The following is a 27,795-nucleotide window of genomic DNA, read 5'->3' as shown; positions in this document are numbered from 1 at the left end:
AGCATCTGCTGGGCTTGGCACTCGGGGTTCCCCCAAAGCTTGTACCTCGGCCCTGCATTGTCTTTCACTCCATTAGAACCCTTCAAAATTCTTAAAAAGTAACAAATCAGAAGGAATTCTGATGTCATCATGCTTGGAAAGGTCCCAGGATGTTTTTATCTTGTTCCCTGGGATTTGCTGCAACCACCTGCCCGAGTGTAGCCACCATATGTCACTTCTCACAAAAATCAATTTACAAAATTATCCAATGAAATGCAAACACTCAATAAGCAGGATCACTTGCAATTGATCCATTTCAAAGTACTACCAGGAGAGGCTAAAGCAACAGAAATGCAAATGTTAACACTTCTTTTAAGTTTTTGTTTTTCACTTTCAACTGCTTTTTATTTCCACGTAGGGGAACGAGAAGAGAAATGCATAATAGAAGACATTCCGAGTGACACATTGGTAACAGGTGGGTAAAATGCACTCTGTTGAATGTTGAACTCAAGATGTGATCCTATGGTATTATGCTAGTCTCTTGATGTATATATTGTTTGGCAGTGAGTATCACGCTGTATGGTTTTCTTTTGAGACAGTTTATCAAGTTATGCAAACCTAACATGAAAATAGCCTTTAGAGTGAATTGCATAATTCATGAAACAGGAAACCCAGACACAATATCACAGAATCCAAGCTTGATTTGTTTTTCTGGTTGTCAGGTTTCCTTAAGTAAAAGAATCTCTGATGCCATTAATCATGCTAGTTGTGGTTGAATTCTCAAAAGACACGTGAGGTCTCTAGACTGGTCATAAGACAGGACAGAACAGCAGAAGTTAATGTGTCTCCTGACTCAGCCTCCTGGAGCCCACAGGTCCTGCAGGGAGGGTGTACTGCGGGGGAGGCACGTGTGTGCGGACCTGAGACTCCTTTCTAGGCACACTCGCATAAAACACACTACCGTCATGGTGATTTCTGCGCACTTCCCACACTGCCACCAAGCCCGTCCCCATACAGCTGAGCCTAACCAGCCTTCTGAGAAAAAGTGCCCATGGTTTCAGAATTGTATAGAAAAGCCAGTAGGATACTTAACATTCAAGTCAGAATCAACATCAAATTCCTTGATTTTAATGCAAAAAAGAACAAAAAAGCAGCAGGCTCTAAATCTAGTAGTCCTCGTCATAAGTACTTGTCATGTGTTTTTATGTCCAATTCAATCTTACATTGAGTGGTGTCGAATTCTTCTCTCAGTGTATCTTGGCTATCACATTTGAGTATTCTATTGCAAAGGGTAATAACACCTCCTACAAAAACTCAAATAAATGCAACAAGCATGGAGGCAAAGAAAGAGATTGGAACGTAAGACAGAGTTTTGGGATGAGTAGACTGGAAAGAAGTTATATGAAGGAGAGCCAGGTGGCGTCAGAACCCTCACTGTTATGGTCACCACAGGAAGAAGCTGTGTTTGAGACCGTGGAGTGTGAACAAGACTGCCCAGATCCAAATCCCAGCTCTGCCACCTAATAACTGTGTGCCCTTGGGCAAGCTACTTAACCTCTCCGCTTCATTTGTAAAATGGGATAAAAATAATGATGACACCTATTTCTTTTGGTTGTGATGATGATTGAATTAATATTCGTAAAGCTCTTAGAACCCAGCCAGACACATGGCTGTGTAAGTGTTTGACGACAAGTCTTTCATCCCAGGGGATGCTCCGACTCCTGGGTGAATAGCTCTGGGGCAGCTGGTCATTTTCCTAGTAACCTGTGAATTTTTCAACCTGCATTTGAAGGGGCAGAGGAGGAGTGAGAGGGACAGGAGTAGCCTTCCCACCCTGCCTGCTGCCTCGTGGCCCCCCAGCTGGATGGACTTGACCAGGGACACACTTGTGGCAGTGAGCCCGAGAATCACCTGACCCACCAGAGGGGTCTGAGGCAGAAAGGCAAATGCAGCCTGACAGTGTTCCACAGCTGTGTGGAGGACAGGGCTCAGTCTGGCCAGCCCCTCATCCCAAGTCAGGAGGCTCTTTTAGTCCTTGTGCCCTGTGGACACTACAGTCCACCCCCTTCCTTGTCCTTCCCTGGTTCATTCTTCCCTAAGTCCAACTGCCCCCTCTCCCCCTGCCTTCTCGAGCCTCTGTCTCTGTTCTCCCCACTCTGTTGTCTCCTTAGCCATCACCTCCATGCGATTATGTAGGTTTAGAGCTCAGATACTTAAAGTCTACTGTAACTACAGGGAAAATTTGGAAACACATCAGGTCACATGTTTTAATTTTTCTTTAAAAGAGAATATGGTCCTAAAGTCCCAGAATGTATAATATGCTAATATAGAAAAAAATGGGAAAAAATACTTGATTAATCAAAAAAAAAAGGCAAGAAAGAGAGGATAAAGGAACAAGCAATAAAAAGGACAAGTGGAAAACAACTAGCAATATGGTAGGCATAAACCCAACTACATTTTACATTACATTAGATATAAATGGACAAAACTCTCCAATGAAAACACAAAGATTGTCAGACTGGATTTAAAAACAAAACAACTATATGCTGTTTCCAAAAGAAACACTTTAAATATAAGGAAAAGTTGAAAGTAAAAGAATGGAAAAAGATATACCATGTAAATATGAACCAAAACAAACATTACTAGAGTTAAAGAGACACAAATCACCAACGTTGGGTTTAGTAACAGAAAGGTGTTTTGGAGGTTCTTCCTGCTAGACTGTTAGAAACTTATTTTAAAAGAATTTTGAGCATGATGGAATTTCAATTAAGTCTCTATTCTTGTCATTTTTTTCTTTAACTATGATTGTATCTTTAATCATTAGCCCATTACTTTGATGTGCCAAATAATGTAATAGCAAACCCCAAAATACAATTCTTAAACATTTCTTTTAAAACATTTTTATGAAAAAATTTCATTGCATATTTACTCCATGCCTTTTTTGTTCATTACATATTGAAAATTCCTATATCTAAAGCCAGGACCTTGGCTCAGTTCACCTGCTTGCAGCGTGAGTGTGTTCCTGACTGCTGTGGGCCAGGTTCTTCGGAGTTGTGTGTGCCTGCGCTGCCCGAGCCAGGAAATGACTGCGTGTCTCCACTCCCTGTCTCACTGAACTATTGCAAAACCTTCAGCACCCGTGAGATCCCTGGCTTTCTCTCAGTGTATACTTGATCATAATGCACGTGTCAAACACTACTTGGTTAAGAAGTGCTGATCCAGAATATGCTCATATTTAATTCTTAGATCACCATTAAAATGAAAAAACAAATTTTAAAGCTTTTCTTGAGATCTGTGGGGACCTGAGTCCATGTCTGACATCCCTAGGCCAGGAAGAGCACACACCAGCTATGTCTCATACCTCTACACAGCTCTGAGGTCCAATGGAATCCAATGAAATAAGCCCACCTGGAAAGTTCAAGAGAGATGACCTCAGAGCTGGTCATCCAAATCTACCTAAAAGTGTGTGTTTGCTCATTAGGACTGAAAATAGACTGGAAGGAATTCAAGGTATCGGCCTTCCGCCTTCCCCAGGTGGAGGCAGCCCGGGGCACCACAGGAGAACAGAGACTAGACTTTGGAGTCAGAGAGGCGTGTTGCGATTGCCTCCACTGCCCAACAGCTTGGTGACCTTGAGCTCTGTTTCCTTATCTGTGAACTGGAGCTCACGCCTGCTCCGGAGCGGCAAAGCACCTGGCATGGCCCGGGACCAGCGCAGGTGTTTGTCAATGTTAGTTGCCACCCTCTGGGACTGTGTCCAACCTTGGCCTGTCCTCAGCTACCAGAGAAGCAGGTGTGGTCGCAACCCCGGCTCAAACCCCTCCCTGAAGGGGCGGAGATTGCCTGAGAAGCAGAGAAGAGGCCTGCATCCCCTACTGGAGGCTGAGAGGGAGACAAAGCAGGACCTGTGCACCAGTCCAGGTACCACAGCCAGATGCAGGATAAGAAATCCTCGCTCCGTAAACTTGCTTAGAAACGTCCAAGTCAAAAATATTCTGTATTTTTATATCGTTCTCTTCATTCTTCTTAGTACCGTTCTCTAATAATAAATGCCAGGTTGTCTCGAATGAAAGAAGGGAGAGATGAGAGGAGCAGGAGGGAACTGTGGTGGGGCAGCTGTGTAAGTCACTGCTGCTGGCCTGATGAGTTTTAAAGCCACTTACTCACTGGTCCTTGGAGACGTTTTTTTTAACAAGGCTGTTAGTCCCTTATACAAGGCAGGCACTGAGAGAAAGGGAGAGATGCCATGGAGCACAGTGATCGTAATGGGGGAGACTGTTCCTTAAAAAGAAAATATTCAGAATTTGGGACTAATAAACAGAAAATTTTGCTCCTGGTTGCTTCCTTCCTAAGGGTCCCCAGATATGATAAGAGTCCCCCCTCTTGCACTTTGCCAAAGTACTTGGGTTTTGTTTTTTCTTCTGAGTACAAAACCTATCAGAGACTAGGAGATGGGAGAAGATGAGGGTGCCAGGTTAAATGAGTATTATCGCTCATTGTTCCACGGGGAGCAGCTCCCGCTCGTGTCTCGGTAGAAGACTGCACCACACCCCAGGGGTGTCTGAGGTCGAGTGCTCCCCAAAGCCGACTCAGAGCCAAGGATTCAAGTGCAAGTGACTCATTAAGGAAATGCTCCCAGGAGATGGAAGAAGCCAGGTGAGGTGAGATTTCAGGTGAAGCTCAGACTCAGACTGAGCCTGGGGGCTCAGGAACATAAGACAATACCGCAGACACACGACCCACACCTCCACTTCTGAGCAGACGCCCAAAGAAGTGAGAGCAAGAACTCAGATACCTGTCCACCGTGTACACGCAGCATCACTCACAACAGCCAAAAGGGGAAGCAACCCAGTGTCCATCAACAGAGTGGATAAGCAAAATGTGGTCTACACACACAATGGAGTATTATTCAGCCTTAAAAAGGAAGGAAATTCTGACACATGCTCCAACATGGAAGAACCCTGAGGACATTATGCTCAGTGAAAGCAGCCAGAAACAAAAGGACAAACATTGTATGGTTCCACTTATATGAGATACCCAGAGTAGTCAAATTCAAAAAGCAAAAATTAGCATAGAGGGGGGCCAGCCTGGTGGCGTAGTGGTTAAGTTTGTTCACTCCACTTTGGCGGCCCAGAGTTTACAGGTTCGGCTTCTGGGTATGGACCTATGCACCGCTCATCAAGCCATGCTGTGGTGGTGTCCCACATACAAAATAGAGGAATATGGGCACGGATGTTAGCTCAGGGCCAATCTTCCTCACCAAAAAAAAAAAAAAAATTAGCATAGAGGTTACCAGGAGCTGGGGGGAGACAGGAATGGGGAGTTATTGCTTAAATGGGTACAGAGTTTGTTTGGAGTGATGAAAAAGTTCTGGAAATGGATAGTGGTGGTGATTGCACAACAATGTGAATGTACTTAACGTCACTAAATTGTACACTTAAAAATGGTTAAAATGTTAAATTTTGTTATATATATTTTACCACGATTTTAAAAAACACTAAACAATAGTCAGATGAGGTATCCCACAGAGTTTGTCCCTCCTCCAGGCGAAGGAGCTGGCGCTTGTCCTCCCAGACCATTCACTGGCTTTTGGCTCAGGGTGGGGGCTCTAACTCACGGACTCTTCCCGTTCTCAAAGTGGATATGGCTCTGGCGCCCAAGGCACTCCTCTGAGGTCACAGGTCACAGCAGAACAGGTTGATGTGGGACATCAGCAGTGTCCCCCAGGCGTTGTGGCAGCTGTTTCTCCCTGGCTGCAGAAAGTGCTTCTCTTCCAGAGGGTCGCTGATTTCTCCTGGCACCTTGCCTTGCCGCTGGCCCTTGGCAAACACTCACAGTTTCTAAGGACGCCAGTGTGAGAGGAGTGTTGGCACTTCCAATCATGCCTCCTTAGTGAAATACAACAAATACCTAAGAATATATGTGAAGGTAAAGATGTGCACTACCTCTGCACTGAAAACGACACACCAGCATGGAGGAGACCCAAAATAGCCAAATAGGCAGGAAGTAGATGGAAAGGCACTCCACTTGTTAATCCTCAGGAAAACACAATGCAAAGCCCAACGAGATGCCACCACACACCCACCAAATGCCAAAATGAAAGAGAAGACAGCACGTGTGCTGGCAGATGTGGAGCCTCACACACCCTGGACCGGAGATTTCACTGCTATTTTGGTATCTACTGAAGTTGAACGAAGGCACACCTGAGATCCAGGTAAACATCGGAAATTCCCAAGAGAAATGCACACATGTTCATGTGCACAAGGATCTTTTAATGGCACTATTTGTAATGGCCAAAAACTGGACACTGCCCAAATGCCCATCAAGAGACATGTGTAAAATAAAATAGTCGTCTATTCAAAGAATGGAATACCGAGCAGCCATAACAATGTGTGACCTATACCTACACAGGACAACACAGACGAGCCTCATGACCTACACCTACACATGACAACACAGACGAGCCTCATGACCTACACCTACACAGGACAACACAGATGAACCTCGTGACCTACACCTACACATGATAACACAGACGAACCTCATGACCTACACCTACACAGGACAACACAGACGAACCTCATGACCTACACCTACACATAACAACACAGATGAGCCTCGTGACTTACACCTATACAGGACAACACAAACGAACCTCGTGCTCTACACCTACATATAACACAGACGAACCTCATGACCTACACCTACACAGGACAACACAGACGAACCTCGTGACCTACACCTACACGTGACAACACAGACGAACCTCATGACCTAAACCTACACATGACAACACAGAAGAACCTCATGACCTACACCTACACATGATAACACAGATGAATTTCACAAACACATATTGATTAGAAGAAGTCAACACAAGAGTACACATACCATATAAAGTACAAAGACAGAAAAAATAACCTGTCTTTAGAAGTTAGAGTAGTAGTTACCTTTGGGGGGGGTGGTAAGTGGCACAGGGGACATTTGGGATGCTGATGATGTTTTGACCAGTGTAATCTGGTTGTGAGAACTCATTGAGCTATACATTGATGATGTCTGCACGATGTATGATGTATGCATGCCCCTCCTGTCAGCGACACATCACCTCACTGCACTCCCTCTGCATGGAATCTCAAAAAGGTGCACAGGTCACAGGGAAACAAAGGGTCCTCAGGGAGCCTGGGGCATTCTAGAAGAGACAGCTGTATATTCATCACTACTCTTGAAAGCAATTGCTGTCTATGCCCAGGTTGCACCAAGGGTCAACCAGATGACTTAGCTTTTAACTACCACACTGCAGGGCCTCCCATCCCTTCATTCTTCCACTCGTTCATCAAACACCAGATGACCAATTCATGTCTGCAAAGCTCTGAGCTCAGCACTGGACAAACGACACTGGATCTTTCTCAGCTTGCTGAATAGACCTCAGTTTAGGTTATAGAAGAATATTTAAGGACATACAAAGATGGTCACCAAAAAGTAGGTCAAAAAATCAAGTTACAGATAGTACATACGTTATGATCTCATTTTTTATAAAATATACAATATGTACTTATAGGAAAAAGGCTAGAAGGATAATACTGAATACCAAAAACTGCTGGAGGGGATTTTTACTTTCTAAAATTCCTACAATGAATGCACTTTATTTTTCTAACACCAACTCAAATGGCCCTCGGTTCCAGCCTCAAGGACTCATAGTCTGGAGCGAAAGGGACAACTACATCAGGGGTCACAGAGCAGGGCTGAATGCCTGGACCGGGGTGCACAGGTACCGGGGAGACCAGGAGAGGTCCATCCAAGCAGCAGGGGGAGGGTGCCCACAGGCACAGGGCAACTAGCTCCACGCTGGCTGGCTGGCGCCTGGCGCCCAGCCGCTCTCGGCCACTGCTCACAGAGTGGAACACCCAGAGGAAGGCCCCGGGAAGCAAGGTTGCTCGCCAGCCCTGCCAGAGCTCCATTTGGGTTAGAGCCCACACACAGAAACCACTGCGGAGCACGCGGTGTAGTTTGTGGTGAGGGGGCCACGGCCCTCGACTTGGGAATCAGGCTAAGTTTTATCCTGGCTCTGCCTTTATTGTCTGGATGGTTTTAGATGAGTCACTTAGCCTTTTCAGCCTCAGGTTTCTCATCTGTAAAAGTGGGTGTTCTTATAGCGAATTTACAGGGTTGTAGGACTAAATGGGAGCTGACAGAAAACACAGCACATTGAAAGCCCAGTAATAATGTAAGGAATAATTTCTTAAGAGCTTACAAAGCACTTACAATGTGATAAGTTCTGCATCAGGCATTACAAATATTAACTCACTCTTCATACCCTAAGAGATATACCCTTATTGTCCTGACAGGGAAACTTAGGCACGGAGCAATTCAGTGCCTTGCCCAAGTGTCCCTGTTCCTAGCCAGAAAACGCTGCTGCTTCCTCGCCATGCAGAGAGAAGCACAACACGGCAGGCTGTCCCTGTCCTATCTGTGTGCCTCTGTCCCACGGATGCTCCATCTACACTGGAAGGACTTCTCTCTCAAGCTAACTGCCGTGAGCAGTGCTTCTCTTCTGCCATCTGGTGGTAGTCAGGGGGCATGACACCTCCCTCCACCACTCTCCTCCCACCTGGCGGGCAGCGGGGCATGCTCAGAGCTAGCGGAGCACGGCGAAAGCAAACTGGAAAGTACGCTCACTTGTTCTGATGACTCAAGGCACTCTGCCAGGAACACTGGTGCTGCAAGAGTGGGCCCCCGGCACTCACTCATTCAAAGTCCTTTACTGAACACGTAGGGTGACACTCACTCACCACGTGAATCCTTACCGAGCCTCTCCCTTGGAGCTAGACACTGCCCTCGTGCACTACTAGGCCCCAGAGGCCAGGGAAGAGGAACGCAGCACGTCCCCGCGCTCTAGCGCCTTACAGAGTGCAGGCCAGGGGCTGACTGCTGAACAGCCGGCATGCTGACAAGGATGGCCCAGTCTGGGCACACGTGGGGGGTGACAAGAGCAAGGTCTGGAGAAACGGGAGGAGTGGCCGTGACGGAACAGGGACCCCCAACCACCCCAACAAGAGGCAGGGCGGAAGGGGGAGTGAGCTGCAGCGGGGCTAGGACGCTGGGTGGTGGGAAGACGGAGAGGCTGGTTGTGGCCACAGGAGGCAGGGTAACCGTCTCACAGGTGGTGTAGGGGGTGCTGGGAGAGGCTCGGGAGCAAGGGTGCCATGTGAACCAGGGGTTTTGAAGAATGGGAAACACACACAACAGATTTCCAGGCGGCCATATATCTGGAAAGCACTGGGTCTACGTGGCTCTGTGCTTTTCTCCAGAACATTCGGCTGCTTCAGCAGGTGCGCCATCAGGTTAGGGCTGTGTCGCCTACGCTGGCGAATGTTCCACACATACTTGGAAAGAAGTGTGCGTTCTGCTGTTGTCGGGGGATGTCCCAAAGAAGTAGGGTGGGCCTGTGTATTGATGCGGTCCATGCTTCGCTCTCCTCGCTGATTTTCCGTCTCGTGGTCCATCAGCTACCGAGGAGTGTTCGGGCCCAACTGTGACGGCGGGTCGTCTGCTTCTCCTCTCAGTGGTTTCACTTCATGTGCTTTGTAACTCTGCTGTTTGATTGCTGTCGTTGAGTGACAAATACTCTATTGTCATTTCCCCAGATACTGTTTCCATCTCTCCCTCTTCATTCCTGATCTTCCAAGTTTTCTGCTATCATTTTCTTCCTGTTTGAAGAACTTCCTCCAGCAATTATTTTAAAGCAGGTATTGTGGTGAACACTTATCTTAGTTTTCCTTGACCTAAGAATATTTTGCCTTTTTTCTGAAGGGTATTTTTGGTAGATAGAGAATTCTGTTTGACAATTCTTTTCTTTCAACACTTGAAAAATGTGTCACTTCCTTCTGCCCTCCATGTTTCTGATGAGGAAACTGCTGTCATTCAAGTTGTTGTCCCCCCATCAGTAATGCATCGTTTCTATTTTCCATATATATATATTTTGTCTTTAGTTTAGAGAAATTTGATCATGATGTATCTGGTGATAGATTTGGGGGAGTTTATCCTGTTTGGAATTCATCTGGCTTCTTGCATCTGTGGGTTTATCTCTTTCACCAAACTTGGGAAGTTTTCAGCCATCATTTCTTCCAATGGTTATTCAGCCTTACACTCTTTCTCATCTCCTCTGGGGCTCACAAAATGTAGACCTTTGATTATTGTCCCACAGGTCCACGAAGCTCTGTTTGAGGCTCTGTTTTTTTTCAATCTACTTTCTCTCCATTGAAGAGATTTGATTATTTATATTGATGTAGTTTCAAGTTCACTCTTTCCTCTGTCATCTCCATTCCTTTATTAGGTCCATTCAGTGAGTTTTCAATTTCAAATATTGTATTTTCCTGTTCTAATGTGTCCATTTTTTTTTCTTTTTATATCTTCTACTCTTTTGCTGAGACTTCCTATTTTTCCATTTATTTTAAGGGTGTTCAAACTTCTTGATGATGCATTTTTACAATGGCTGCTTTAAAATTTTTCTCAGATAATTTCAATGTCCATGTCATTTAGGTGTTGGTGTCTATTAACTGCCTTTTCTCATTCATGTTAAGACTTTCCTGGTTCTTGGTGTGGTGAGTAAGTTTGTACCCTGGACATTTTACGCATTATGTTATGACTCTGGTTCCTATTTAAAGAGTCTATTTTAGCAGGTAGTTGCCCCATTTAGATCCAGGACACACATCCTAACACTAACTTAGTTTCCTGAAACTTTGCACTGCTATTCTGGTCTGCCCTGCTGTGTGCTGCCTAGAGGCCAGTCTGAAACCTGGGTGGTATTCCACACCACAGTCGTATTCTCAGAGCTTTTGCCACATTGATTCTTGTTGGTCACATGCATAGACTGCTCAGAGGTGCGCCCAGGACTTCATACACGGACTTAAAGATCCCCTTCTCCAGCTCCCTCCTCTCTGTAACCTCCCTCAACTCTCCCGTGTGGAGGAGGGTGCTGCCTCTTTGTTGTTAGTATGGCAGGCATCTCCAGGCTCCCTCCAGCCTCCACGTCTGAAGCATCCAGTGGGGAGCGTTCGGGATTTTACGCGGTGTTCACCTGGGGGAGGGCAGATACACTCAAAGGGATTCCATCCTGCAAGATCACCCTATTCCAGATCCTGCAGCTAGAGAGAGCAGACTTTTCTTGAGCAGGTTTTCTCTTTCTTTCTTTAAATTTGGCTTGTGGTTGCAGGCGGCTCTGGCACTGGTCAGGGCATACAGGGGAGGTGGAACAAACAGGGAACGCTGCTGAGTTCTGCTCTGAGTCCTACGTCCTTATCCAGTCACCTTCTTTTCTCCACCTTTCGGAGTCTTCTGACAGTTGCTTTATGCATTTTGCCCAGGGCTTTTACTTGTAATTAGCAGGAGGAATAGGGTGGAATGGAGTTACTCCATCTTTTCCAGAATCATCAATGATACCTTTTTAAAGAACTTCTTGAGATGGACCATTCTAAAAGTATAGGATATGCATTATATGGCTCACAAAATTCTACAGAGAAAAGCGCCAGTTCTATTCAAAGGATGCCTAAGCTGAAGTCACTCCAAAGTGCAGGCAGGGCTTGAGGGTTTGTTTCAGCCTCCCATCCCAGGAAATGTTCTCTCTGGGTGTCCCCCAAAGAGCACCTCCCTTTCCAGGGGCTGCCTCTATGTTCAGCATCTAGGGTGAAGTTCCCGTCCCAGGTCCCTGTCAGGGACTTGGCCCCCTCATGCCTTCCAGGGAGGCAGTGTGGCACTGGAGCTGTGGTTCTGGGCTTTAGGATCAGACCCCCTCTGTTCTAATTCTGCCTCCATGACCTATTAGCTGTGTGATTTGGGGCTGGGGCTTTATCTCTCTGAGACTCAGTTTTCAACTTGTAAAATAGGGATAATAACACAGAATCCAGCACTTTTTACAACCTCCACCTCTAGCATCTGGTCTGAGCCACCTAGACGATGATGACAGCCTCCCTGCTTCCACTCTCGATCCTTCTTCACTCTTTTCTCCACCCGATACAAAACCTAAAATGAAAGCCACATCATTTCACCCTCCATTCATTTGCTTCCCCAAATCCTCACAATGGACGTGTAGACCCTCCATGACCTGGCCCCTGCTACGCCTTCAGCCTCATCTCCTACCATTCTCTGCTTGCTAACCTCACTCCAGCCACTCTGCCATTCCTTGAACACCCCAAGTGCGCCCCTGCCCCAGGACCTTTGCCCCTGCTCCTGCTGGGAATGGTCTCCTCCCAGATGGAGACAGCACCATGTGGAGGGAAGGGAAAGGCACTGCACCACCTGGGTCTGAATCTTGACTCTGCCATTTGCTACGTATGTGACTTTGGGCAAATTACTTTTTCTATGCTTTGGTTTCATCATATGTAAAATATCATAAAAATAGTATCTGCCTACCTAGTGTTGTTGTCATGAAAATTGAGATTATGTGTGTCAATTCCTCAGAATGGCGCTTGGCACATAATTAGCACTGAATGTGATATATAAAGACATAGATATAATTTACGTAGATCATATTTATAATATATAAGTACAAATATTGTAAATATATATATATATTTTACTCCCCTATTCCTTCAAGTCTTTGCTCCGACGTCAGAGAAGCCTGCCTGGCACCCCACATAACACTCGAAGCCCCCAGCACCACCTGTCCCTCCACGTCTGTCTTCCCACAGCATCCCTCACACCATCCACAGTACGCGGTTATTCCCTTGTTGTCCGTTTCCATCTGTATGGAGGCTCCATGGGAACAAAGAGGCTGTCCATTCTGTTCACTGCTGTCCTCAGCTCCTAGGACAGTGCTGGCCATGCACGGTGTTCGTTAAATACTGGTCAGACGACTGGTGGACGAATGAATGCAAACACTTTCCTCAGAGCACATTTTGAGAACAAACGAGATGATGCATGTTAAGTGCTTAGCACGGTCCCTGCACATATAAGGTACAGTCAGCTATTTTTCAATAAACGTTAACCACTTTTTCACTCCCATTTTTTCACTCTCTGTACGTTCCAAGGGCACAGGGGGGAAGTTAAGCCATATGATGCTCTCCTATCCTAAAGGGGGCAAGTGGGAGGCTCTTCTCGTGATGCAAATTTTAGCAGGAGCCTCAGGAGACAATGGATGGAGGGATTTGACATGAGCGCACCTGTGCTTTAGGAAGGAGCTGTGCTGAAAGTGTATAGGATAAGTTACGGAGGAGTGGGACCGGCCCAGTGGTGCAGCGGTTAAGTGCACACTCTGCTGCAGCAGCCTGGGGTTCGCAGGTTCAAATCCCGGGCGCCCACCGATGCACCGCTTGTCAAGCCATGCTGAGGCGGAGTCCCATATAAAGTAGAGGAAGATGGGCACAGATGTTAGCCCAGGGCCAGTCTCCCTCAGCAAAAATAGGAGGATTCGCATCGGATGTTAGCTCAGGGCTGATCTTTCTCACACACACAAAAAAAATTACAGAGGAGAAACCGGAGGCAGGAGAACTATTAGAGAGATGTTAGGAAAGGTCTCTCAGCCTGACCCACAAGGAGTTTACATTCTGGGCGCAAAGCTTTCACAGGCTTTCAATTCTCTTCAACAGTCCTCACAACTCTAAGAGGGGTAGAGGGGTAGATATCATCCCCATTCTTCTGACCAGGGAACCAAAGCATGAGGTGGTGAAGTAACTCATAAAGACTGAGAAGTGGACCGAGAACTCAAGTCTCCCCTCTACTCCAGAGTCTGCCTGCTCCACTACATGACCTAATCACCAAGATATAAGCTATCCAAACTAACAGTAGTTTGTGATTTGGATAAACTGAAAAATATAAAGTCATTTATCAGTAATCATATACAACTATTTCTTACATTTATTTGATAATAAACATCTTATCTATGTTTTTGAAACAGGGACTTTCAAGATACAGCGATGGGACATAGGCAGACATGACTTCCTTGAATCTGCTCCTGGTTTGGGAATGTTTGTGACGGTTACAACTTACAATGATGAGGTAAAACATTCTTTTATGTTTTGTTACTAAAATTTTTCATTTGCTAAAAATTCATGTTATGTATCCTCACAAACTTTTTAAATCTCTGCATAAGCACTCATTACTCAGCCTTTAGCATTTAATGTATATACCCCTGAATAAGGGACCGCATAGAGATGCAGCAAGTGCCTGCCTGAGCTATGAGCAGAGACCCCTTCACACAAAGTTTAAAAACAACACAAATGGTAGGCCTAGACACATCACCCTGAGGTCTGCTGGGCTTCCTGGGCAGAGGGCAGCCACAGGACCAAAGCACCCCCATGGCTCTGCAGGGCCAGGCTTCATCTGCTTTGCCGGTGCCACAGCCTCAGCCAGGCACGAGGCTCAGATAGGCCCCCTCCTCCCTCCTCTTGTCCTGGCAGTGTGGCAGCCTCTGAGTCCTTCTGGTCTCACTGGGAGTTAGCAGAGTAGAAAGTTCCATGGTCAAGTGGAAAGAATGTGGATTTTGGAGCCAGAGCCAAGTTAAAGTGTAGACTGTCATCTACAAGCTGAATCATGAGCAGGTATTTGACTGCTTTGGTCCTCAGTTTTCTCATCTGTACAATGTATGTAAGAGATGTCTATTCCCCACCGTGCCAATTCAAGCTACCCTGACTTGCTCAGTCCAGTAATTCAAACATAGTTGTAAGAACTACTTCCCTCTGGACTTAGAGTTGCCCAGTGATGTGCTCATGGGTAGCAGGATGGTGGTGGAGCAGAGCCTCGTAGAACAGAACAGGCATCTTCTCTGGCCAGGAGAGGGTACTTGATGTAGATAGGTCAAAGTTCCTATTCTCAGGAAAACTGGACGACTGATTGGTCTGAGCTCAGGGCAGACATTTTGACACCCCTACTCACATGGCGACCGGGAGCTGGGTTACTGGAGACTCCATTCCAACTGGACTGTTGGACACTTGATTCCCGCCTGTGTAGCAGTCTTGTCTTGGCACACTTGGCACCTCCCTGACGACAGCTCTGTGCGGCCCTTTCCTGACCCGTCACCCGTCAGTACGGCTACCCCATCCTCCCCCCACCCGTCCTCCTATCTTCTTGCCCACCTACCCCAATCCAACTCTCCTCTCTTACCTTCCCAGGAGTCCTTCAGGACCAATCTGGAGATGTCGCCAAAGCTTATTAAACCCAGAATCCAAATTTTAGTTGGGCTAAAAACTGTCACAGAAAAACCTATTCACTATTTCTAAAAGACAGAGAAGTTTCCTTCTTTAAAAAACAGGATCGCCTGAAACAATATCCCCTTCCAGAAGGGAGGAGAATTATTTTCATTCATTCTGCAAACATTCAGCAAATATTTATCATGGGCCTAATATATGCCCAACCCAATTCTTGGCCTAGGAGAGAGACAAAATTCTCACCCCATAGGCCTTATTTCCAGGGAGGCTCTCTCCATCTGGAAGTAGGATGACTGGAAGTAGCTCTAGTTTCAACACTTCTTACAGGAGAAGATAACTTTTTAAGATCCCTATCAGCACCCCCACAAGGACTCTGACTGCTCCTACTTGGGCCAATGGTCTGGGGCACAAGGCACTCTAAGTCGCCAATGTCGACCATGAGTCCATTCCCATGGCATGTGATGGACAGCCCAGGGGAATCAAACGGCTGGTAGGGTAGGCAGGGGAGACAATAGCAACAATATATATGTACCATATAATCATATGCATTTTATATTCCATTTTCCATTATTTCATGTCCAATAGTCCTATTCTATTTCGTAGAAGAGGAAACTATGGTTCTGAGAGGTTAAATAACTTATACAAGATCACATCATTAGCAAGTGGCAACATTAAGATTTAAACTTAAGTATGGGGGCCGGCCCCATGGCTTAGTGGTTAAGTGTGCGCGCTCTGCTACTGGCGGCCCGGGTTTGGATCCCAGGTGCACACCAACGCACCGCTTCTCCGGCCATGCTGAGGCCGCGTCCCACATACAGCAACTAGAAGGATGTGCAAATATGACATACAACTATCTACTGGGGTTTTGGGGGGGGGGGAAGAGGAGGATTGGCAATAGATGTTAGCTCAGGGCTGGTCTTCCTCAGCAAAAAGAGGAGGATTAGCATGGATGTTAGCTCAGGGCTGATCTTCCTCACAAAAAAATAAACAAATTTTTTTTTAAATAAATAAATAAATAAACTTAAGTATGTTTTTTTCCAATACACCAAACTAATAGGCATTCAAAACATGTTTGCTGACTTGAATATTCATTGGAAGTAGACTATGTAGAATTTTAACATGAAACTAAAGCTCAGAAATTGAATTTAATAGGTGACAAGTAGTCACTGAATATTTTTTCAGGGAAGGGTTCTTTGTTATCCATACAAAATTAGAAATCAATTGTAAACAATAAACAAACACATAGAGACAGAGATTGGATTGGTGGTTACCAGAGGGGAAGGTGGGAGGGAAGAGGGTTAAAGGGATAATTCGGTACATGTGTGTGGTGATGGGTTGTAATTAGTATTTTGGTGATGAACATGATGTAATCTATGCAGAAATGGAAGTATAATGATGTACACCTGAAATTTTTACAATGTTATAAACCAATGTTACTGCAATAAACAAAAAATTTAAAAAAAAATCAATTGTAAAATCTTGAATGTAGTTTTATTTAAGAAAATTTCCCTATCAACAGTCTATTAAAGGAGTACATGGCAAGATCCTTTCACTTTCTCCAAACCAAAACTGAAAGACTTGAAAAAAGATTCTTTATTGTATTTTTCTATGTACATACCTTTTTTTAAATGACTTAATAGACGTTATTTCTTAGAGCAGTTTTAGGTTCACAGCACAATTCATTGGAAGTTCAGAGTGTCTCCACGCCCTCTGCCCCCACACAAACAGAGCCCCTCCTACTATCAGCACCAGACGGTACGTTTGTTAGAATCAATGAACCTCCACAGACATAGTCACCCGAAGTCCACAGTTTACATTAAAGTTTACTAATGGTGTACTTTCTATGGGATTGACAAAGGTATAACAACACGTATCCACATTGTAGTGTCATACAGAGTAGTTTCACTCCCTAAAAATCCTGTGTCCCGCCCACTCATCCCTCTCTCCTCCCCCCCACCCGACAACCACTGATCTTTTTACTGTCTCCATAGTTTTGCCTTTTCCAGAACATCATTGAGTTGGAATCATACCGTGTGTAGCCTTTTCAGATCGGCTTCTTTCACTTAGCAACATACATTTAAGGTTCTTCCATGTCTTTTCCTGGCTTGATAGCTCATTTCTTTTTAGCACTGAATAATATTTTATTGTCAGAATGTATACCATGATTTATCTGTTCACCTGCAGAAGGATATCTTGGTTGCTTCTGTCAGGGGAAGAGGGAGAATCTCCCTCTGCCCTTTTCCTTAAGGTTCTTATGGCTGGCCAAATAATTAACAAGACAGGTTAGCAGGAGAAAATAATACCAAGTTTAATAACATGTATACATGGGAGAAAGCAGGGACACTGCGTTTCTCAACACAATAGCAGAAATTCTCATCTTAAATACCATGTTCAGCCAATGACAAAGGAGGACTTTGGGGGTGGGGGGAGTCAATTACAGGAGATTACCACTAAAGCACAGTAAATAAGAGTAAGGTTATTATACAGATTTAAGGCCTCACCTTCCACATTGATAAGCCTCTAGAAATGAGGCCATCCCCCCTCTTCCCAAAACAGAGAGGGAGATACCTTTACAAATGGAGATTTCCCTTATAAATGTAAATGATTGTCTGGCAACTCCTTGCAGGGCCATCCAGAGAATGTGGCCAGAGAGACAGAACTTCCGATAAGATGGGTTTGTTGGTGCCTTTTCTATTGTAACCTCTATCCTACATTATCTTTACAGCCATCATGATAGATCTATTCCAGGAAGGAGCCACCATGTCAAATTCTTTAGGCAGTTAGTGGGGGAGGTCAAATGTCCCTCAGAGAAAACAATCAAGGTAAAGAGATATATTTTAGGATGGCCAAATCTTGATCTCCCACACTTCCAAATTTTGGCAATTACAAATAAAGCTGCTATAAACATTCATGTGCAGGTTTTCGTGCAGATATAAGTTTCCATCTTATTTGGGTAAATAAATAGCATGATTGCTGGATTGTATGGTAAGAGTATGTTTAGTTTTGTACGAAAGTGCCAAACTGTCTTCCAAAGTCACTGTACCATTTTGCATTCCCACCAGCAACAAGAGCAATGGGGACTCCTGTTGTCCACATCCTAACCAGCATTTCGTGTTGTCAGTTTGGGATTTTTGCCTTTCTCATAGGTGTGAAGTGGTATCTCATTGTTTTTAACTTGCAATTCCCTAATGATAGATGACAAGGAGCATCTTTTCATATGCTTATTTGCCATCTATATGTCTTCTTTGGTGAGGTGTCTAATCAGATCTTTTGCCGATTTTTAAATTGATTTCCTCATTTTCTTGTTTTCAGAGTTCTTTGTGTATTTTGGATAACAGTCCTTTATCAGATATGCCTGTTACAAATATTTACTCCTAGTCTGTGGCTTGTCTCTCTACTCTCTTGACAGTGTCTTTTGCAGAGCAGAAGTTTTTAATTTTAATGAAGTCGAACTTCTCAATTATTTCTTTCATGGATCATGCCTTTGGCTGTATCTAAAAAGTCATAACCAAACCCAAGGGCATCTAGATTTTCTCCCATGTTATCTCCTAGTTTTAGTTTTGCATTTTACATTTAGATCTATGATCCATTTTGAGTTAATTTATGTAAAAGCTATAAGGTCTGTGTCTACATTCATTTCTTTGCATATGGATGTTCAGTTGTTCCAGCACCATTTGTTGATGACTATCTTTTCTCCATTGTATTGTCTTTGCTCCTTTGTCCAAGATCAGTTGACTATATTTGTGTGGGTCTATTTCTGGGCTATCTTGATTCATTGATCTCTTTGTCTGTTCCTTTACCAATACTACACTATCTTGATTACCACAGCTTTATAACAAGTCTGGAAGTTGGGTAGTGTCAGTCCTCTGGCTTTATTCTTATCCTTCAATATTACATTGACTATTCTGAATCTTATGTCTCTCCATATAGATTTTGGAATCAGTTTGTCAAAATTCACAAAATAATTTTGATCGGGATTGTGTTGAATCTATAGATCAAGTTGGGAAGAGCTGATATTTTGGCAATGAGTCTTCCTATCCACGAATATGGAATATCTCCATTTATTTAGTTCTTCTTTGATTTCTTTCATCACAGTTTTGCAGTATTCCTCATATATATCTTATACATATTTTGTTGGATTTATAACTAAGTATTTCATTCTGGGGATGCTAATGTAAATCGTATTGTGTTTTTGATTTCACATTCCACTTGTTCATTGCTGATTGAATAGGAAATTAATTTTTGCATATTAACCTTGTATCCTGCAACCTTGCTATAATCACTTATTAGTTCCAGATTTTTTTTTGTCGATTATCTTGAATTTTCTACATAGACAATCATGTCACCTGTGAACAAACACAGCTTTATTTCTTCCTTTCCAATCTGTTTACCTTTTATTTCCTTTTCTTGTCTTATTGCATTAGCTAGGACTTCCAGTATGATGTTGAAAAGGAATAGTGCAAGGGGACATCTTTGCCTTGTTTCTGATCTTATTGGGAAAGTGTCTAGTTTCTCACAAGTAAGTATATTAGCTGTAGACTTTTTATAGATGTTCTTTATCAAATTGAGAAAGTTCCTCTCTATTCTTAGTTTGCTGAGAGTTTTTATTATGAATGGATGCTGGATTTTGTCAAATGCTATTTCTGCTTCTATTGATATGATCATGTGATTTTTCTTCTTTAACCTGTTGATGTGATGGATTACATTAATCAATTTTTAAATGTTGAACCAGCCTTGCATATCTGAAGTCAATTCTACTTGGTCATGGTGTATAATTCTTTTTATACATTGTTGGATTCAATTTGCTAATATTTTGTTGAGAATTTTGCCATCTATGTCCTTGAGAGATAATGGTTTATAGTTTTCTTTCCTTGTGTCTTTCTCTGGTTTTGGTACTAGAGTAATGCAGGACTCAGAATGAGTCAGGAAGTTTTCTCTCTGCTTCTACCTTCTGGAAAAGATTATAGAGAATTGGCGTAATTTCTTACTTAAATGTTTGGTAGAATTCACCAGTGAACCCATCTGGGCCTGGTGCTTTCTGTTTTGGAAGAGTATTATTTATTCACTTTCTTTAATAGATATAGGCCTATTCGGATTGTTTATTTCTTCTTGTGTGCCTTTTGACAGATTGTGTCTTTCAATGGATTGGTCCATTTCATCTAGATTATCAAATTTGTAGGCACAGAGCTATTCATAGTACTCCTCTATTACCCTATTAACGTCAGTGGGATCTGTAGTGATGGCCCTCTTTCATTTCTGATGAAATGATATTAATTTGGGTCTTCTCTTTTTCTCAGTGAGCCTAGCTAGAGGACTGATTTTTATTGATCGTTTCAAATAACCAGCTTTTGGTTTTGTTGATTTTCTCTATTTATTTCCTGTTTTCAATTTCATTGATTTCTGTACTAATTTTTATTAGAGCAGATCTTACTCTCTTCTTCTGCTTACTTTGGAGTTAATTTGCTCTTCTTTTTTCAAGTTGCCTAAGGTAGAAGCTTAGATGATTGATTTTAGATTTCTTCTTTTCTATTATATGCATTCAATGCTATAAATTTCACTCTAAGTACTGCTTTTGCTGTATCCTTAAAATTTTGATAAACTGTATTTTCATTTTAATCCAGTTCAAAATATTTTTTGAGATTTTTAAATTGTGGTAAAAGACACATAAAATTTACCAGCTTAACCATTACTAAGTATACAGATCAGTGGTATTAAATATATCCATAATGTCATAATGGTATTAAATATATCCATAATGTCATGGAACCATCACCACCATCCATCCCCATAACTTTTTTCATCTTATAAAACTGAAACTCCATACCCATTAAACAATAACTCCCCTATGATTTTGTTGACTCTAGGTACCTCATATAAGTTGATTCATACAGTGATTGTCTTTTTGTGACTGGCTTATTTTACTTAGGATAATGTCCTCAAGATTCATCCATATTGTAGCATATTGCAGAATTTCCTTCTTTTTTAAGGCTGAATAATATTCCAATGTATGTATAGACCACATTTTACTTATCCACTCATCTGTTGATGGACACTTTGGTTGCTTCCACATTTTAGCTATTGTGGATAGTGCTGCAGTGAACATGGGTGTACAAATCTCTCTTGGAGACCCTGCTTTGAATTCTTTAGGGTTTATACCCAGAAATGGAATTGGTAGATCATATGGTAGTTCTATTTTCATATTTTTGAGGAACAACCATATTGTTTTCCACAGCAGCTGTACCATTTTACCTTCCCACCAATAGTGCACAAGGGCTGCAATTTCTCCACATCCTTGCCAGCACTTGTGTTTATTTTTATAGTAGCCATCCTAATGGTTGTGAGGTGGTACCTCACTGTAGTTTTGATTTGCATTTCCCTAATTATTAGTGACATTGAGCCTCTTTTCATGTGCTTATTGCCATTTTTTTCTTTTAGCACTTTGAATGTATCAGCCTACTGCCTTCTGGTCTCCAAAGTCTCTGATAAGAAATCTGCTGATAATCTTACTGAAGATCCCTTGTATGTGATATCATCACAGACCCCTCATATTTGGAGGACAGGGTCCTCTTTGCCCATCCTGGGTTCCACGAGCTGTGTGCAAGCTGTTTCAGGAACACATGCACAGCTGCCTGCTGTGTGGCTGGGTAGCTCCTACTGAACTAGGAGCTGAAATTGACCAAAATTAACCACTTTTACTGTCCAAGACTTTCCTTGGAAGTTGCAAGCCTTCAACAGACTCCAGAGTCCAAAAAGGTTACATCAGACAGATTCTAACAGTGTGACCGCTGTCTCGATGGAAAGACACATTCCTGGCGCTTTCTACTCCACCATCTTCCCAGAATCCTCTCCTAGGTCAAAATATGTTTAAATTTCTCTTATGATTTTTCCCTTGACCCATGTATTATTTACAAGTGTGCTGTTTAATCTCTAAATATTTTGGGATTTTCCAGCTATCTTTCTATTATTGATTTCTACTTTAATTCCATTGTGTTCCGCAAGCATACATCGTGGTTTCTATATTTTAAACTTGCTAAGGTGTGCTTTACGGCCCAGAACATAGTCTATCTTGGTGAATGATCCATGTGAGCTTGAGAAGAATGTGTATTCTGCTATTGTTGGATGCAGTCTATAGGTGTTAATTATATCCAGTTGGTTGATGGTGCTATTGAGTTCAACTGTGTCTGTACTGATCTGCTACTGGATCAGTCCACTTCTGATAGAGAGGTGTCAAAGTCTCCAACTACAATAATGAGTTCTTCTATTTCTCCTTGTAGTTCTATCAGTTTTTGCTTCACATATTTTGACACTCTGTTGTTAGGTGCATATACATTAAGGATTGTTTTGTCTTCTTGGAGAACTGACCTCTTTATCATTTTGTAATGCTCCGTTATGTTGTTATCCGGTAATCTTCCTTGCTCTGAAGTCTACTCTGTCTGAAGTTAATACAGCTACTCCGGCTTTCTGTTGATTAAGGTTCGCTTAAAGCTAGCCTATACGTCTTTCTCCATCCTTTAACTTTCCGTCTAGTGTATCTTTATATTTAAAATGCATTTCTTGTAGACAATATATAGTTGTGTCTTGTTTTTTGATCCATCCTCACAATTTCTGTGTTTTAATTGGTGCATTTAGACCACTGACATTCAAAATGATCATTGATATAGTTGGATTAATATCCACCATATTTGTTAGTTTTCTATTCATTGCCCTTGTTCTTTGTTCTGTCTTCCTCTCTTTTTCTATCTTTTGTGTTTTAATTGATTATTTTACATGATTCCATTTTATCTCCTTTCTTAGCATACCAATTATACTTCTTGTTTTTCACCTTTTTTTAGTGGTTGCCCTAGAGTTTGCAATATACATTTGCAACTAGTCCAAGTCCACCTTCAAATAACACCATTCCACTTCACGGGGAGTGCAAGTGCCTTATAATAACAAAGTATTCCTAATTCTTCCCTCCCACCCCTGCACCATTGCTGTCATTCATTTCACTTATACATAAACTACAATCATCAATTACATTGTTGCTATTACTTTGAGCAGACTGTTATCTATTAGATCAGTTAAGAAAAATAGAAGTTTTAATTTTACCTTCTCTTATTCCTTCTCAGATGCCCTTCCATTCTTTATGCAGATCCGAGTTTCTGATCTGTATCATTGTCCTTCACTCTGAAGAACTACTTTTACCATCTCTTGAAGGCAGGACAGTCACTGAGGAACTCCCTCAACCTTTGTTTGTCTGAGAAAGTCTTTATTGCTCCTCCGCTTCTGGAGACTTTCACAGGGCGCAGAATTCCAGGTCGGTGGGTTTTTCTCCCAACACTCGACACATTTCGCTGCCCTCTCTTCTCGCCTGCATGGTTTCTGAGGAGAAGTCGGCTGTAATTCTGATCTTCGCTCCTCTGGGGCAGGTGTTGTTTCCTCTGGCTTCTTTCAGGGTTTTTCTTTATCTTTGATATCTGAAGTTTTAATATGACATACCCAAGTGTAGTGTTTTGCGTATTTATCCTGCTTGGTCCTCTCTGTGCTCCCCGGGTCTGTGGTTTGGTGTCTGACATTAATTTGGGGAAATTCTCAGTCATTATTGCTTTAATTATTTCTTCTGTTCCTTTCACTTTTTCTTCTCCTCTGGTACCTCCATTATGTGTGTATCACACGTTTAGTAGTTGTCCACAGTCCTTGGATACCCTATTCCTATTTTTTTTCCAGTCTGTTCTCTTTGCTTTCCAGTTTTAGAGGTTTCTGTTGATATATTCTCAAGCTTAAAGATTCTTTCCTCAGCCCTGTCCGTTCTCTGAATGAGCTCATCAAAGGCATTCATTTCTGCTACAGTGTTTTTGATTTCTAGCATCTCTCTGATTCTTTCTTAGAGTTTCCATCTCTCTGCTCACATTACCCATTTGTTCTCACACGTTGTCTACTTTTTCTATAGAGTCCTTAGCATATTAATCATAGTTTTTCTCAATTCCTGATGTGATAATTCCAATATTCCTGCCATATCTGCACCTGGTTCTGATGCTTGCTCTGTCTCTTCAAACTGTGTTTTTTGCCTGTTAGTATGCCATATAACTTTTGTGTTGTTGAAATCTGTCGACGTACTGGGTAAAAGGAACTCAGTGCTGGTTCCCACAGAGCTTGCTGCTCTGGTAAGTTGTGATTCTTTGTATTTGCTTGTTTGTCTCTCCAATTTGGCACAGTGGTTTGCCCTGTGACCTCAATTCTCTGACAGATCTAAGAATAATTGATTTTCTTTTTGCTCAGCTTTTTACTTGTTGTTAGGGCAGAGTGACAAATTCCCAAGCTCCTTGTATTCCAGGCTGGAAGTCCTATACCTGTTTTTAAAATGCCAAACAATATAGAAATTAACTAAACAGAAAATCAAAGTTCCCCAACAAATATAACCGCCTAACGGCTTGGTGTGCATTCTTTAGAATCTAAGCACAAAGAAACACACATATGCGTATTTTTTTTTTTTTTTACAATTTTTACAAATGATACTTTTTACAAAAACAAGATCCTATACAGACTGCTCTACCACAGGATATTATGGACACTTTTAGTACAGATATGGGTATAATATTCTGTTTATTGCCACGTAACATTCCTTTATTTGCCTTTGCCTAAATTTAATCAATTCCCTACTGAAAGGTATGTTACTTCAAAAATGAAATTTTGGGGGCCAGCCCAGTGGCATAGTGGTTAAGTTTGCGTGCTCTGCTTCAGCAGCCTGGGGTTCGCAGGCTCAGATCCTGGGCACAGACCTACACACCGCTCATCAACCCATGCTGTGGTGGCATCCCACATATAAAATAGAGGAAGACTGGCACAGTTAGCTCAAGGACAATCTTCCTAAGCAAAAAAAAAAAGGGGGCAATTTTGCTGTTACAAATAACATCACACTAAATGTCTTTTTACATATAACTCTGCCTACTTGTGCATTTCCATAGGATAAATTTCTATAGATAGAACTGCTGGGTCAATGGTTATATACATTTTAATTTTTAATATGTATTGCCAAACTGCTGTCCAAAATGTTCAATTTACATCCCCAAAACAGTGTTTAGAGATAGTATTTCTCAGTACTATCTCTGGGTACTTTTAAATCTTTGCCAATCTGATAACAAACAAGGGATATCTTACTGTGGTTTGTATTTTTTTTTTTTTTTATTTCTAGCAAGGCTGAATATTTTTCATGTTTATTGGCCATTTTATTTCTTCTTCAGGAATTGCACAATTTTCATTAGATTATATAGAACAGATTTATTTTTAAGAATGGAAAATAGAGAATAAAAAACTTAAACTATGGAAATCCTCCACCCTAGGTATTATTGTCGAAGTTATATGGCCTACAAGGAACGTTCTATTTTACTTCACATTCACCGGGTGAACACATCATTTGCTTAGAATCTAATTCTACGAGGCTTGTGTCCTTTGGAGGGAGTAAGCTGGTGAGTATACGCCTCCATGTCCTTGTTGACGAACACAGCGTCAGCACTACTCAGGCATGACATTGGTATGCAGAACCATTACACCCAGACTGGCTAGAAACTTATTGAAGGTCTGCGTCTAGATCTCAGCGCAGCAACCAAACAGGGAGCTGGAGAGCTTGGAAGGGGTTCAAAGGAGAGCCATGAAGTTGATTACAGGGCTTGAAAAATAAGAACCGTGAGGGGAGGTTAAAAGAACTGTGATTATTCAGGCTTGAAAACAAGTGAAGGCTGAAGGGTGAATTAATAATGGAATTCCAATAAATAAAACTCTTACATGGTAGATGGTGATTGGCAATTTTCTAAATGTGCTGAGAACAGACGAAAAGAATTTGTACTTTAGCATCAGAAATTTAGTTATATGTAAAGAAAATTTTCCTGCAAGTAGTCAACTTCTCTCAGCATCAAGGGCATTTGCCTAATAGTAAATTTGATGTTCAGGAAGGTGTAAGTACTCCTTCGGGTCAGGAGCTACCGTCTAATGCATTCTTATTACAAAGAAAGACTACCGAGGGGAATGGGGAATACAGTGGCAGTGAGGCAGACAGGAGAGATGGAGGATGAAGCAGCGCCTGCTCTCAGAAAGGGGGGCAGAGAAAAAGGAAGGGGGTGGCAGGCGGACACAGGGAAGAGCGGGGCTGCTGTAAAACATGTTTCTTCCTGTTCACTGTTTGTACAGCGGATCCACTTAGATATTCGAGTTGGCGAACATGACCTTGATGCAGCCATTGCTCAAGCAAAGGACAAAGTTAATGAAGTTAGCTTCAAGATTGAACATCTACTTGAGCAGATTGAGCAAATAGTCAAAGAACAAAACTATCAAAGGGTCAGTCTGCCTATTCAGCTTATTTTATCTCTTCCCGCCAGGAATGCAATTCTCGAGACAAAGCCCCCAAACCAAGGAAAGAATAAACTGCCTGTTTCTCCGTCTTTCTCTCTGAGCTAGGACTGTGCAGGCACGCAGGGAGTGGGGAGAGGGCAGTCTTTCACTATCTGCTGGACCAGGAGCTCCTCCAGGAATGGAACTGTGGCTCATTCGCCTTGGGGTGGGAACTTACAGAATGAATAAATGAGGGCTTCCAAAAACCCAAATATTTGAAGAGGCTCAGAAAGCCCACTTGCTAAATCACAACTTTGTTCTCGTGACATTTCATGTTTTCTGGGTCACTGCTCTCAGTGGACTCTGGTCAGACGTGGGCTCAAAGCCGCTCCACCACTCACACTAGCCTCGTGTCATCTCTAAGCTTCAGTTTTCTTATCTGGACATTAAGAAGAAGACAGGTGTGCTGGGCACAGTGCCCAGCTTAAAGTAAAGACTCAAATGATGAAAATCTGTCACTATCAGGTAATGTTCACTTTGATCCATGGTGACAAATAAAATGTGTAAAGCAGTAGATCAAATGCCTAATAATTCACACCAAAATAAAAACATGTGTTTTATAAGGTTGATTCTTAGTCCTTGTCTTTGGCTAACGCCACACCCCAGCTTAGAAAACCAGCCACCACACTTTGGTATAAGATACTAATTGGGAAATATTAAACACCTTGAATGCATATAGCACCTTCCCCTCAAATTCATGCATTAAGCACTTTGAGAAACTAAACCTACCTATTTCTCTTCTGCATAGGACCGTGAAGAAAATTTTCGAATGACCAGCGAAGATACAAATAGCAATGTTTTATGGTGGGCTTTTGCACAAACATTAATCTTTATCTCATTTGGAATTTTCCAAATGAAGTCCCTTAAAGACTTCTTTATAGCTAAGAAGCTTGTTTAAAATGTCAATAAAGACAAACAACTACCTGCTAATTTGCATAACGTTTGAGTTAATGATCAAAACACATTCATAAATGTGTATTACTTTTATGATTTCAAAGACATCGGAGGTTGGAACTCACATTACAGCATTTTTACACTGATAAAATGTCGCTTTAACAACGTAGCTTCCGAGCGGGACACCACAAGCAGGTCCCCCAGTCCTTATTTTACACTTGGCAGAGATCAGCACAGTCTGATAGAAACAAGATGGAGCCATATAAGTAAATGCTAAGTTTTCTGGTTGCCACATTAAAAAGATTTTTAACCCTAGTGACATGTATTTAACCCAGTACATCAAAAATATTACCATTTTAACATGTAATCAGTATAAAATTACTTACATTCTTTTTTTGATACGAAGTCTTGGAAACCC

The 27,795-nt window shown here is 42.5% G+C and overlaps 1 protein-coding gene across 1 annotated transcript; it reads left to right on the top strand.

Annotated features, from left to right (window-relative positions):
* Positions 1–330: 330 nt before the first annotated feature.
* LOC101392097 (transmembrane emp24 domain-containing protein 11) lies at positions 331–27,381 on the top strand. Its single transcript, XM_004432205.3, has 5 exons — positions 331–454; positions 13,871–13,971; positions 25,439–25,564; positions 26,283–26,429; positions 27,232–27,381. Exons 1-5 carry the CDS (start codon positions 331–333, stop codon positions 27,379–27,381), a joined length of 648 nt encoding a protein of 215 aa, XP_004432262.1.
* Positions 27,382–27,795: the final 414 nt, after the last annotated feature.

Source organism: Ceratotherium simum, chromosome 8 (genome assembly GCF_057802395.1).
Source record: "Ceratotherium simum simum isolate JZ-2026a chromosome 8, ASM5780239v1, whole genome shotgun sequence".
Classification (NCBI taxonomy): Eukaryota; Metazoa; Chordata; class Mammalia; order Perissodactyla; family Rhinocerotidae; genus Ceratotherium; species Ceratotherium simum.
This window is presented reverse-complemented; position numbering and strand designations above follow the sequence as displayed.